Source organism: Stigmatopora argus, chromosome 7 (assembly GCF_051989625.1).
Source record: "Stigmatopora argus isolate UIUO_Sarg chromosome 7, RoL_Sarg_1.0, whole genome shotgun sequence".
Lineage (NCBI taxonomy): Eukaryota > Metazoa > Chordata > Actinopteri > Syngnathiformes > Syngnathidae > Stigmatopora > Stigmatopora argus.
Genome location: NC_135393.1, coordinates 15,299,343 through 15,314,452, shown reverse-complemented (window position 1 = coordinate 15,314,452; position 15,110 = coordinate 15,299,343). Strand labels below are relative to the sequence as shown.

Here is a 15,110-nt window from a genome sequence, read left to right as displayed (position 1 = left end):
GTTATTGACTGTGTTGTTTATCGTAGGAACGCCCCTGCTCTTGCCCCTACCAACATGGCCGCCACGCACGCACGTTCGTTAGAAGCGGAACTTTGGCTATCAGTATCAGAACAGCGACGAGGCGTTCACATCATGCATGGAAACTCGGAATTTCCTGCTTCCTGAAGCTGTTGGACTGTGCAATTGACTGCTCATTTTTTCAGCTAAACATCCCCAAAACTATTGGAAAAAAATCAGAAAAGGTGAGTAGCACGGGCGGTAACTATTTAGTTCTCTCTTTGGACAAGTAAAGCCAACTTTAGCCACCATCGAACGTATTCGCTGGCTACGACCAATGCTGGATAATGAACCTTAAGCTAACCCTTAGCGTAACTTTCGACAATGAATCTATAGATAACAGGCGTTGCGAATGAGCTTCTTTCAGTGCGACACCTTCCTCCCCGTTGGTGAGGAAGACTCATGTTTAAAGCGGAATACTCATTTCACGCCACTAAATTGTTAACAGGTTTATTTCGTACTAGCATAAAAAAATCATCGTTGTTTTCCAATTATTTAATGTTGTTTTTAATATTCGTCGCTTCAAATTGGCATGGTTCCAAACACATTCTAGTTCAAGAGGTAAGGTTTTCTATTGCACTATTTTAATTTACTTTCATTTGCACTCATTTCGATCGCAATGAAAACTGTCATCAAAAGTACAATTGATAACATCCGTGAACATAAGAACCAAATATTTCTAACGACAAATATTTATGGGGCAGTCTTTGTAAAGCACGTGCTGAAATTTTTGACAATATTTTGTCACATTTAGCACCCATGTTTAAAATGTGGTTAAGGAACTTTATTTTGCACCTTTACAACAATAACTTAAATCATTCATTTTTCTGAACTGCTTATCCGCACAAGGCTCGCGGGGGGTGCTGGAGCCTATCCCAGCTAAGTACGTGAACCAGGTGGGTGAATTGGTGCCCAGCCAATCGCAGGGCACAAGGGGATGGACAACCATTCATGCTCACACTCAAACCTTGGGGCAATTTTGAGTGTTCAAAAAGGGGGTACCCGGAGAAAACCCACACAAGCCCTGGGAGCACATGCAAACTCCACCTAGTGAGGAGTGACACTTAAATTTAATCCAGAACGAAATGTTTAAACATTTCATCTAAATTTTATGATTTATTCACATTCATAAAATGCTATATCTTGGGAAAATGTATTATTTTAATTGTTTTTTTTTGTCTTTTCTGAGGTTTAGCAGCTAAACAGAAGGGCGGTGCTCGAGCATCCTGTCAAGTTATTCGGGGAGGTGATAAAAACGTAAGTTATATTTCACTATGTTCATATTTCATATTGTATGCCCTAATTGTGTATCCCTGTTTGTTGTGTTTACACATTTTAACATCAAACCATCCCAATGATGCTTGCGGTGTATCATTTTGCGCGAAAGCCTCAAATGGATTTATTTGCACGCGTCCCTTAATGTGGTGATGTAGCGGGTTGCCTTTTTTGGTACCGGTGTGGCTTGTAAGCCATTGATTGTTGTGAAAACATGCCTTTTTACAACTACAAATGCTCTTTTTAATTCTCATCCTCCGTTTTGCTTTATCTTGAGAAAATGACTCCTTCCGTCTTCCACCTTCTCAACCAATCACAGGCTCAAATTCAAATAAGCCCAACCCAATTCTTCCCCTCCCCCGTCTGCTAACCCATGTCAACCCTTCACTCTCTCTCTCTCGCTCTCTCTCTCTCTCTCCCCTCTCTGTCTCTCTCTCTTTGCCCCTCCATTCTCCTCACCTCCCTACACATTCATCTTACCCATAAAACCCGTTTAAATACCGAAAGATATAGACGAACGGGTTGTAGTGCTTCAAAGGAGATTATTGGTGGAAGAGCCTTTTGTGGAGGGATGGAAAAGCATCGTGGGTTTGTGTGCAAAAACCCTCATGTGAGTCATGTGACATTTTTTTCCAGCTTGCTCTCAAACGTTCTTTTTTTGTGTGTGTGTGTGTTTATGTTCCGTCCTCATCTGTACTGACAGTTCTAAAAAAAATGTCATGGTCTTTATATTTCTGACTGCATCATCACCTTCGTTCCTGTCCGGTGCTTTGTGTTCCCGTTTTTTCTTCTTTCAATTTGCATTATTTCCCCCTCCCCACACTGTCAAGCCAAATACCTGCAATTGATTCTTGTCAAAGTATCGTATAGTTTCTCTCTTTAGACATTCTTCCAGAAAGGTTGTCTCAGTTGATAGTTAATCTATCAGTCGTGCTGAAATGAGAAAACAAACTTGTTTTGTTGATAGAAGCATGGTCAAGGACACCGGCTTGTTTGCTGAAGTAAAAGTTCATCTGATTTAAAGGTGGTTGCAAAGGTACATGTGGCAATTTTTGGGGTGAAATGTGGGGAAAAAATAAATAAATCACGGAATTGGATGATTCATTTCTTGTTCCTAGTATGCCTTTTTAATCCAAGTGTAGTCAGTGTGAACACTGGATGAATTGTGTTCAGTATCTACATCATAAACCACTCACAATATAAGGCGCGCTCAAGTTACCAAAGGAGTTCCTTAAGTTGGCGATGTGACCCGGATTTCCTCTTAAATCAGATTTCACCATTAAAAAAAATAGTAAAAACAAATATACTATACAATACATTAAGTAAAAAAAATTGTATTTGCTGCATTCACTGCATTACTGCAATCACGCAACGGTTTTAATTTGGTCAGAATGTAGAATATCTTTACCGATAGGGGTATCATTGCCACCCTAGGCTTCCCTGTAAGGACACAAAGATGAGATGAGTCTCATGTTGAATAGGGAATATGTGCCAGGGTTCACCAACTTTGTAGAACAATGAGCCATTTCTTTGGTATGGAGTAATGCAAAGAGCTACTGGTGTGAGAGGCGTTTCCCAAATCTCAGAATTTACTCACCGACGATCAATTTATGTAACGTGATCAAATGAATTATTTTCTATTTTACTGAAACTGATTATTTCTTTCTTTACAATAATTCGGAGACTAGGTCATCAATACGGTATGAATGTGGAATGATGCCAACGGTCACTACAACAGTCTTCACTATCCCATAACAGCTATGCGCTAATCTGTAAATATCCATTAATTTTCTTAAACACTTATTATAGTGAATTTTACATTCCAGATCTTTATAGTGTAGACTTTTTACCATTGAGTGGAGTGTAAGTTTCAAAACTGTTGACTAACTCCAATGAAACTACTTTATTAAAGTAATTCACCTTATAACTATTAACCAGTGATTTAAAATGAGCAGTGTTATGGTTTCCCTTAATGTTTTTCTATATAGCCTCTATAAAACATTTTTTTTAAATAGGTCGGTGTGTTCAAGTGATTGACATCAGTCAGCGATATTGAGGAAATATTGATTAAACGGTGAATTCCAATAGGCTGTCATTCCACTAGAGTCATTGTGACACACTTTATTTATGAGGTGTTCATTCCAAGGAAAAGGTGAGGTTTTTCTTTTAACCAATTTCAATCAGTAACCCAATGATGTTCCGTCAGAAAAATGGATGACTACTGCCATATGATCTTTAAAAACGCGTGTACGCATTTTGCTTTCAAGGGCGTGGATTTTAAAGACCTCAATAGCTTTGTAGATAAGATTATTATAGTTCTAATCATTGAACTAAGTGGAAAAAAACAATGTGGACGTTGTTTCTGGGGGAAATAGCAGATTCATCTCACTCATAAAATGTGTTCACACAATTTAGATCAACTTAAGCCTAAGACTTGTTTTGAATCACCACTGTTATTTATGGAAATTTTGGTTTTCATTATGACGTTACAATATAAATGCATGGCTTCAGAGATAAGAAAACTTGTCACCAATCTTTCATTACCCGGATAATGGCATGTGCCTATGTGAACAAACACACATGTTCCGCACCTATAAATGCCATTGTCTTGGTATTATGCAAAAGTACACATCTAGGGGATGGAAAGTAAACTCAGGCGTTACTGTTTTGTTATGGTCAGTTTCATCAGGTTTTGTGTATCCGGTGCAACCTGTTCTGTTGTATGGGGAAAAAGGGCTAGTGTATATTTTGTATTTTTTTTTCTTTGTGAGCAATGTGGTGACTAATTCTTGATTCCGTGGCTTCATTTTTTCTCAGTTGGTCTTTAGAAAACTCCCTAGTGACTACTTATCAAAGTAATGAATGACATACTGATGAAATTAGCAAAATACCAAAACACTGTGGATATAAATGAACCAATATTAATATTGTCAAGCAATAGGTTTTAGGTAGAAGGTGATATTGAGGGAAATATTTCACCAAAATCTACTTGATGCGTATTTTTTTCATTCAAATCAAGTAAAATGATTCGAAGTCATTACAAATGATCCACTTGTTTTTCAAAAAATTGTACTATACTTGTATATCGTTTACTTCTTTTGTGATTGGGATGTATTAAGTGTCCCTTTTACACTTACTGTATGTTTGCCCTTCTGATATGTCACAAGTAGACCGTGCGGGTTGCTTTGGTGACGTACACAAAAGACTTGTTTTCTGTGTGTGTGTCCCGTGCCCCGTGCCCATTAAATTCCCCCACTGAGGAATGTTTATCTATTGTGTAGCTCTAATGTACAAAAACCTTTGCTTTTTTTCTAGGAGATTTACTACAAGAGGATGCAAAGCAGGCAAAAGTTGAAAAGAGAAAAGATGGATGGTCTCAATCAGGTGTGTCATATTAGGAATACAGTATATCTTCTAGTAGGCATTGCTAATTACCGTATTTTTGGCACCATAAGTCGCAATTGCAGAAAAATTCCCAATTCATTTTTGAGGGGCAGTTAAAAAAAAAATCATAAACAAAGAACAAGCATTATACATTAGAGTAATGGTAAAATAGGGTACAACAGACAAAATAGGCACCTGTTTATGTAACATATTAACATTTTTTGGGTAACTATAACCTAAAAATCAACATAACAAGCTGCTGGTGGTATTGATAAAAATAAAAAATACACCAAACAAACTATGAAAAAAGTGTGTTATATTTTTCGGAAAAGGATTAATTTATAAAAGGGCTGTTTTATTTTTTTTATTTTTTTTTGCAAGCACACAGTTAAAAATAATCACACACACACTATGTATATATATGACGCATGTTAAGAACGATTGTATTTTGGTAGTTAAATAGTAATACATTTGAAATGACGTCAACTCAAGTATTGATACAGCCCTAAATTTCCACCAGAATAGTTGCCATTAAAATCTTAAATACATAAAGGGGAGTATATGAGTTATGGTAATGAGATGAATATTAGTAATCAAAATCTATGATGATATGATTAGGAGAACAATATCTTTGTTATTGGGTACGTTTGAATTCCACAAAGGCTCCTTAGTGTGGCTGACAAATGTTTTTTTTCTTTTTATTATTATTTTTGATACTGTAATATCGCCTAATATTAAGATGTGTGTGGCTAATGCATTTTCATCGGTGTTGTAGTGTAAGAAGAGACTAAGGGTGTGTGTGGCGACTTGCAACAGGGCAGACTACTCCAAATTGGCTCCCATCATGTTTGGGATCAAATCCCACCCCGATGACTATGACCTGGATATTGTGGTCCTTGGTTCACATTTAATTGATGATTACGGGTAAGTTACCCACTCAACGTTGCCCCTAAAATTAGGATAAAACTATAAATAGGATTTCAAAAAAACTAGGATAGTATTTTGAATGCTTGCTAACATCTGCCAACGTTATTGTTAACCTGTAAATCCAGTCAACCATTTATAACTTGGCGTGCAAATACACATTTAACTGTGTGTGTGGGTGGATGTGTGTGTGTGTGTGTTACATAACATGGCAGTCTGGTGAAAAAAAAAAAAAAACAATGAATTTTTAATTACTGGTGTTACTTTGATCGAGTTTTTCCAAAATCCAAAACGGATTTTGCTGGATGCAACCAGCGAGTTAAAAAATAAATAAAACTATTTAAATAATTTAGTTTATTAGTTATGATTTATTTTAATATTTATGGAGTATCAACACAAGTATTCTAAAGCATTTTGTCGGAATGAAATTAAAAGCAAATACTCCAAATGAGAGATAGTGGTTTAACGCCATAACATTAACAGTCACATTGGTGCAAATAAAATCTGCTCTGTCCAAATTCCAGATTTCTCAGGGATCTGGGAACGAGGGTGTTTTGACTTGAGGGTGGGGGGCCGACCCCCCACCGATAAGCGATGCACAAATTAGCGGTGGTATTTGTTCCGCTGCCTCGAAACATTCCAAACAAGTGTTGACCCCGCAACGAATCACAGCAGGCCAATAGACAACATGACATATAATATAGGCAACAAGTTTATCAAAACAAAAGTTTCCCGACGCGATTTAGCTGCTAAACCGTCATCTCCTGTTTCATAGGAACACTTTTCGCATGATTGAGCAAGATGACTTTGACATCAGCTCCAAACTGCACACCATTGTGAGAGGCGAGGATGAGGCCGCCATGGTGGAAAGCGTCGGACTTGCTTTGGTAAAACTGCCAGACGTCCTGCAAAGATTGCAGCCAGACATTGTGATTATCCACGGAGATCGTTTCGATGCGTTGGCTCTGGCGACTTCTGCAGCGCTCATGAATATTAGAATACTTCACATCGAGGGAGGAGAGGTAAGGGAAAAAAATGAATCAAGTAAAAGGGATCCATTTCGTTGAATATACAGATGCCACCTTAGTTTACAAATTCTTTCAACACAAAGTTCCTCCTCCACTGCAAGATTTTGTACGAAAAAATTCCAACACATCAACAAGGGCTGGCTCTAGAGGTGACTGTGTAGTTCCCTTCAAAAAGAGTGCACCGTGACTTTGAACCTCTTCACCAATCATCTTAAAAGCCTGGCTATTAGACAAACAAAATGACAATCACGACACTGTCTAAAACTGTGCTACGTGCGTGTATGTGTGTCTATTATGTGTCATCTTCAACCTACACAAGAGACTAAAGATAGAAATTAGCCCTCGGCTACAATCTTACATATTTACATACTAGCACGTGTGTCAAAGTGGCGGCCCGAGGGCCAAATCTGGCCCGCCGCATCATTTTGTGTGGCCCGGGAAAGTAAATCATGAGTGCCGACTTTCTGTTTTAGGATCAAATTAAAATGAAGAGTATAGATTTATATTAAATTTCCTGATTTTCCCCCTTTTAAATCAATAATTGTAATTTTTAATCAATTTTTTCAGTTTTTAGTTCAAAAATCATTTTGTAAAATCTAAAAATATATTTAAAAAAGCTAAAATAAACATTGTTTTAGATCTATAAAAAACTGAATATTCAGGGCTTTTAATCCAGTTCTTTTAATCCATTTATTAAAAAAATATATCTAAATATTATATCTAAAATGGTCCGGCCCACATGAAATCGAGTTGACGTTAACACGGCCCGCGAACCAACCCGAATCTGACACCCTTGTTACATAGTATATATGTTCATTAACATGAATATAAATATGTTCACTCATTGTGCTGTCCCTTATTAAATAAATCAAATTCAATTTATTTTCACTTTGAGTGACAGTAAATCAGGGTGTCCATTTCTCTGAAAAAAAGAATGCTGTTAGAGAAGATCAGAATTGGGTAAAAAAATAAATATATTAATAATAATTTAAAAAGGGTTGAAATTGTTCGATTGTCAATGGGAGTGAAGAATGATTTTGGACAATACAGGTATCATCAATATTAATTTTATGTTCAAGTTTGTGTAGTAGACCGCCTTGTGACAACATCAAACATGAAATGGTGACTCCTCTGCTCCCAGGTGAGCGGCACAATTGACGACTCAATCCGCCACGCCATCAGTAAACTGGCCCATTACCACGCCTGCTGCACACGAAGAGCAGAGCAACACCTTATCTCCATGTGTGAAGACCACTCCCGCATCTTGCTGGCCGGCTGTCCCTCCTACGATAAACTGCTGTCATCTCAGAACCAGGAAAACTATCTGGATATCATCAAGAGCTGGCTGGGTACGTCGCAAGCATCTCATGCCTTTTGAAATACCGTATTTTCACGACTATAAGGCGCACATAAAAGTCTTAAATTTTCTCCAAAATAGACAGGGCGCCTTATAATCCAGTGCGCTTTATATATGGACCAATACTAAAATTGTTATCATGATAAAATAAAATAAATCAGTCGATAGGGTACACCATCCTCTACAGCTCTCACAACTACGGCAAGCAGCCCCCGAATCTACTATTTTGCCTGTAGAAAAAGTACTGCGCAGTGACTGCTGGGATATATAGTTCTTTTGTCAATACACCCAATGGATTGTGGCCTGGACATCGACATCAACACAGATTTACGAACAATGGAAGACAACGTTGGAATAGTTACACTAGCTACTATTTGTGAATGGATTGTGGCCGCCTGGACGAACGTATAAAACTCAGCGTTTTCGATGACTCATTTGGACAATTGTTCAATTCGAACACATAAAATGAGGACTTTGATGGATTTGTGGGTGATGATGACGTGAGTACATTGTAAAATGGCTAAATAAAGTACAACCGAACTCAGTTTTGCTTCTGTTGCCTTTTTAAAAGCGTGTTTTTAGCGTGTGGGTGTAGCGAGTATGTTTAAGCTGGTGTATGTTTTGCCATGCCTGGCTGCGTCTATAAAAACGGTGCGTTCTTTGTGTGTGTAAAATACAGAAATAGCACTCGTTACTGACACTTATGATTTTTTTTATATAGGTGACAACGTCCAGGATTGCGACTACATTGTGGCTTTGCAGCACCCGGTCACTACTGATATTCAGCACTCCATTAAGATCTATGGACTCATGTTGGATGCTCTTATCTCCTTCAATAAAAGAACTCTCATCCTCTTCCCCAACATTGATGCTGGTGAGTAGGATTTTTTTTATATTAAATATATTTAGAAATAGTATTTAGATCAAGGGTGCGAAACCCTATTGTGGGCTGGACCATTTTATTTTTGGGCCAAAAAAGTTAACTTATTTGCCGCCATTGACGGTCCTGGACGTCAATTCAACTGCCAGTTTAAGTTTATGTGAATTGGACATCTGTTATTGTCAATGGAAGGTTTTTTTCCTGATAAATTTTGGACCATTTCCTATTGATTTATGAGGGTCTTTCCGGGGTGGTGTTCCTGGTTATTTTTGGGCATGTGCAGGTGACTTCCTGTTGGTTTTGGAATATTTTAAGGTTTTTTGTGAACTCATTGGCTGCCGTTGAAGCTGTCGTTTTGACAGCAGGGAGCGAATAAACAAACATGATTGGACGTAATTATGAACCGTATTTTGCCGTTTAATATACCCGGGTATATTAAATGATTTTTGCTTTTTTGAGCCTCCCGTTTGTGCGCCATTTAATATACCCCAGCCGTTTAATACACCCGGGTATATTAAACGGCAACTCCGCTTTTTTGGCAAGATTTGTATAGTGTTCATGGGGGCATAATTATAGATACTTAAGTTCATTAAAATTCCAAGTCAGACTTTATTCAGCAGTAAGAAGTTTTAACCTGAGCAGTAAGTAGTTTTAACCTGAGCAGTAAGTAGTTTTAGTCTGCAAAACGTTGATGCACCCCGTCACGGCATAAAGAGTGCGTAGTGGATCGTACCTTCCCATTTGTGCGCCATTTAATATACCCCTGCCGTTTAATATACCCGGGTATATTAAATGGGGGGGGGGTATATTAAACAGCAAAATACGGTACATACAGTATGAATGAGCTACAAAGTGCTCGTCAGGCATAACAACCATCTGGGCCAGATCAGGCCCCGTGGCGGACCATTTCCAGCCCACGGGCCGTAGGTTTGACACCCCTGATTTCGATGCACAATTGTCAAAAATTCGCTTGTGAATTAAGAGTCACTCGCCCACTTTGATGTCAAATACATTTAGATTCTTTCCCACTTGGCTGCTGCTTTAAATGAGTCACCATGGAATACTTTGTACGTATACAGGAAGTAAGGAAATGGTGCGGGTGATGAGAAGAAAGGGCATCGAGCAGCATCCCAACTTTCAGGCAGTCAAGCACATTCCGTTTGAGCAGTTTATCCAACTGGTGTGCCACGCCGGCTGCATGATCGGAAACAGCAGCTGCGGCGTGCGAGAGGCCGGCGCCTTTGGTACACCGGTCATCAACCTGGGAACGAGACAAACGGGCAGAGAGACTGGTAAGAATCAGGTCACGCTTGGCCCTCTAGCGCCTCCTGCCTGTAACCATGTTCATTCAGTAAATTGACAAATGTCTACTTCCTCTCCGTCAGGTGAAAACGTTCTGCACGTGAGAGATGCCGATACGCATGATAAGATCTACCATGCTTTGCAGCTGCAGTTTGGAAAGCGATACCCCTGGTAACACTTTCATTTTCTACAGAAAAGCATTTTCATTTCAGCATTTTTGGGAGAATAACTGAGAGACAATGCAGTTTTGGAGTATTTTGACATTTCACCACACAATAGTATGTTTTTGTATTAAGTGGAAGTTCTGTAAAAAAAATGTTATTTTTAATAGGGGCGGATACAATTAAAGCTAAATTAAGAATAATTGTTATAGGTATTAACTGGTATCTGTGGATTGGAAAAATGTGTACGCTCATTATTTTTCCTTAAAATGAAAAGGTTCTAATTCCACATATTACAATAAAGCAAATTTGTTGACTTAAACTTGATTGAAATGAATATAGCTATCATCGCTATGAAGGTGAGGGATTTTTATTCCATGTTCTTGTTCTTCATTTTCTAGCTCTAAGATCTACGGAGACGGAAATGCCGTGCCACGTATTCTCAAGTTCTTACAATCCATCGACCTGAATAAACCGCTTCAGAAGACGTTCTGCTTCCCCACGGTGAAAGACTCCATCTCGCAAGATATCGATCACATTCTGGAGAAACAAAGTGCTCTGGCTGTGGACCTTGGTGGTACCAACCTCAGAGTGGCAATTGTCTGCTCTCAGGTATCTTGTGCAAACTTTTTTTCTTCAAATTTTACAGAATTAGTCCTTTGAACCTGGTTGAAGCGTACAAAAAAATAAACTGCGTAATAAATTATATTGCTTCCCATCCATGGTGTTCAATTTTCATACCTGTCAGCATATGTGTTTTTTCCGTATTTTACACGCTTTTTGATCGTTTCAAATTGTGTAACATCTTTTGTATGGGAATTTTTTCAAGTACTACGTTTTTTATAAAACCGATCTCGTTTCACCCATTTCGGCTCTAATCCGTCCACTTTGGAGATAATTTTAGACTTAAGTGTGCCTTATGTGAGTAAATATGTCCCGCGTTAGATTTGTAGTTTTTTTTTATCACTTAAGGGGAATTGCAATCATAAATAAGCGGAAAATTGGCTAAGTTGACAGGTATGAATTTTAAAAATAAATAATCTGTTTTTCCCCTTTCGCCACTCTTTTGCCCTTTTTCCAATCTAGGGTGTTATAGTGAAGAAATATACTCAACCCAACCCAAAGACCTTTGAGCCCAGGATGCAGCTCCTATTGAAAATGTGTGAAAATGCTATGCAGGACGCAGTCTCTCTCAACTGTCGAATACTGGGTGTTGGTATGGAACTGTAACATACAGCATGACATAAAAAATACCGTATTTTCACGACTATACAGCGCATCGTATTTTTAGCCGCAGTGTCAGTAACAAATGCTATTTCTGTATTTTACACACACAAAGGACACACCGTTTTTATAGACGCAGCCAGGCATGGCAAAACATACAACAGCTTAAACATACGGACACACGCTAAAAACACGTTTTTAAAAAGGCAACGGAAGCAAAACTGAGTTCGGTTGTACTTTATTTAGCCATTTTACAATGTGCTCGCGTCATCATCACCCACAAATCCATCAAAGTCCTCATTTTCTGTGTCCGAATTGAACAATTGTCCAAATGAATTGCATTTTTTTACGGGGAAAATAGTAGAGTCAGGGGCTGCTTGCCGTAGTTGTGAGAGCTGTAGGGGATGGTGTACCCTATCGACTGATTTATTTTATTTTATCGTGATAACAATTTTAGTATTGGTCCATATATAAAGCGCACTGGATTATAAGGCGCCCTGTGTATTTTGGAGAAAATTTAAGACTTTTAAGTGCGCCTTATAGTCGTGAAAATATGGTAATAAATAAGAATAGGAATTGCTGTGGTAAGATAACAGATGGGACCTTATTCTTTCACATATTTACTTTACAGGAGTGTCTACTGGCGGGCGGGTGAATCCACAAGAGGGTGTGGTCATGGACTCCACGAAACTCATCCAGGAATGGACCTCGGTAGATCTGAGAACGCCCATTTCGGATGCCTTCCATCTGCCCGTCTGGGTGGATAACGACGGAAACTGTGCGGCGTTAGCCGAGAGGAAGTTTGGTCATGGGAATGGAGTGGAGAATTTTGTCACTGTCATCACGGGAACAGGTATTGTTAAGTTCTGTATCTAATGAAAGTGTCATAATAATAATAATAATCGGACAAAGCCTAATTGTCATCATACCCAGAAACTGCGTATGACGAAATTGGTAGTGCCTCTCCACAAAGTGCGTTTTCACGGCAAAAGACCCAAATAAGTGATGATTTCGGACTCGTAATTTGGCGTTCTGCCGTTATGGATACATGGCATCACCCCCCGAGCGGATCACTTACCTCTCACTGTCTTTCACTTACCTTCAGTCAGCCAGTAGGAGGCAGATCACCGCCCAACGTCTTTTCATATTACCTCACCCCAAAGTTATTACACAGAAGGGATTGTGTGTTGTGTTACCGCAAGTTTAGAGTCCTGATGGATGTGGGGAAAAAAACTGTCCTTGCCTGTCACGATATGCGACAGGCTAGAAAATGTGTACGTTTATCTGAAAGGTATCGGAGGAGGGATTATCCAGCACAATGAGTTGATCCACGGCAGCACTTTCTGCGGCGCCGAACTGGGTCACATCATGGTCTCGTTAGATGGCCCAGAGTGTTCGTGTGGAAGCAGAGGATGCATCGAGGCGTACGCTTCCGGCCTGGCCTTGCAGAGAGAAGCCAAAAAAATGAACGACGGTCAGTGGAAATCGGATTTAATCCGACAAAACATTTCAATCCGATCTGGGTGGAATTTTAGCCTTCTGCGTACAAACTCGAGAAATTCTCGTGGTTTTCAGATCAACTGCTGAAAGGGGACGGGCCGGATAAGAAGCTAACCGAGCCCATCACTGCTGCTCACCTTATTAGTGCTGCAAGACAAGGGAACGCCAAGGCTGCAGCCATTCTCAATAAGGGTTAGTAGTATTGAAACAAGCTCACCTGTATAGAATTTAACAGAAATATTCTCCTGTTTTCTCACCGCAGCCTCCACAGCGTTAGGAGTGGGCATTATCAACATCCTTCACACAATTAATCCCTCACTGGTGGTCCTGTCTGGTGTCTTAGCCTCAATTTATCAGGAACCGGTGCAGCACTTTATTGCCAATCGAGCGCTCATACCGGCTCAGACCACCAAGGTGGTGACATCAGACTTGGAAGAACCTGCTTTATTAGGAGCCGCAAGTATGGTGTTGGACTATGCAACCAGAAGGACTTATTAAGTGATCCATAGATTTCTGACATCATGACGATAGGTTTAGTTGTAATTGCCTTAAAATTATTCATTAGAAAAACCTTTTTTTTTAATGGTGATACGTTATATTCCTAGAAATGGAACCAATTCTTCACTCTTGCACAATGAATTCACCGCAATCCGAAAATCGGACCCTATTTTTGTAATGATAACTCGGCTCGAGGGATTTCATTGTGCAATATTATACATTCAAATCTTATTACATTGTCCTTTTTTTTAAATACAAAAATCTAGTTTAAATACATGCTCAGTTTACAATAGGATTTAAAATAATCAGTCTATAAAAAAAGTTGTTTTTGCAAATGACCAAATTTTGGATCGATACGTTATCTGTTGTTCTGACTGAAATGTCCTGTTTTTCTTATTATATACAGGACTGCTGCAATAGTAGACATTGTATGTTATATTTTTATTTTTATAATACATTTATGTTTTTATGGATACAAAGTCAATGCATTACAGCATTCAAGTTAGCAATTTTGTCACAATACTTTAGTGGGATTTTATTAGAGCTATAAATGTTTTTCATCCCATCTGACATGTATTATTTGCCATAATAACACACATGCATTCTTGCATAAACAATCTAGAAGAGCAATTTGAAACTGGTTACTCTGAAAATTGCAGAAAGTTTGAAAAGGAACCTCTGTACTTTGAGTCAGGTGCGTTCCACGTGAAAATATGATACTGTCAAGGTCGTTAAATTATTAACCATGGTGACGCTGTTCTAGGCGGTGGACCATATAACTCTGAATACCAAGAATAAGGTAAATGTATAAGATTGAAAATGCGTATTAAACATGCCCTATGTGGCAAGCTGACCTCTTTCCCCTTTTGAATGTACAAGATGATAACATAAAAAAAAAACTCCAAAATGTGTCATTTACCATAATTGCAAAGGTAAATAATGCAAGAATGTATTCACCATGCCATTGACAGAGACTGACATTGAGCCAGGTTTAAGACGGATGACTGGGTTTGACTGACCAATGTTAATTTATGAAATACCATAAAAACCTGTCATTTTAGTAAGAATGCTGTATTGTTTTCTCAGTTTCATTATTATAAGTATGACTATGAATGCCAAAGCTGTCCACCCTCCCAGTTCAAATGTATTGGACGTGTATCGCCGTCAATGGCAGTTAATCAGTTGAAATGACGCGAAAGTCTGAGGAATTTCGGATACATTTGATTGGTTGAAGTGTTACAGGAAGTGATAAAATTCCACTTCCTGGGAATATTGGCTTTAATTTACGTTTTTCTGCACAGAAAACATATTTTATTTCCCACTCAGGTGTAGACGATTAATAATATAGTGTCGTTCTTTTTAATGATGTGAGATTAGAAGATTTCTGACAGTTTCTGTCACGAGCACTGCACTTGGGCGGGCTTTCCCATTTGATTGGACAATGAACAAAGCAGAGGTTCTCTGATTGGTTGTGACATCACGTACTGGTCACGAGGACTGCGTCTGGGTAGACCTTTGTA

General features: G+C 38.8%; 1 protein-coding gene across 4 annotated transcripts; it reads left to right on the top strand.

Annotated features, from left to right (window-relative positions):
* The first annotated feature begins 95 nt into the window (after nt 1-95).
* On the top strand, nt 96-14,657 carry gne (glucosamine (UDP-N-acetyl)-2-epimerase/N-acetylmannosamine kinase). 4 transcript variants are annotated; one of them, XM_077604578.1, is made up of 15 exons: nt 96-242; nt 1,253-1,314; nt 4,648-4,716; nt 5,492-5,640; nt 6,416-6,662; nt 7,810-8,017; nt 8,747-8,899; nt 9,985-10,197; nt 10,291-10,378; nt 10,770-10,980; nt 11,455-11,584; nt 12,224-12,445; nt 12,884-13,066; nt 13,168-13,284; nt 13,355-14,657. In XM_077604578.1, exons 3-15 carry the CDS (start codon nt 4,666-4,668, stop codon nt 13,588-13,590), a joined length of 2,208 nt encoding a protein of 735 aa, XP_077460704.1. In that variant the 5' UTR covers nt 96-242; nt 1,253-1,314; nt 4,648-4,665; the 3' UTR covers nt 13,591-14,657. The 4 variants fall into 4 exon arrangements, with proteins under 4 accessions (XP_077460704.1, XP_077460703.1, XP_077460705.1 ...); XM_077604577.1 differs by having other exon boundaries at nt 162-242; nt 1,247-1,314; XM_077604579.1 differs by lacking the exon at nt 96-242 and adding an exon at nt 323-618 and having other exon boundaries at nt 1,247-1,314.
* The last annotated feature ends 453 nt before the right edge of the window (nt 14,658-15,110 follow it).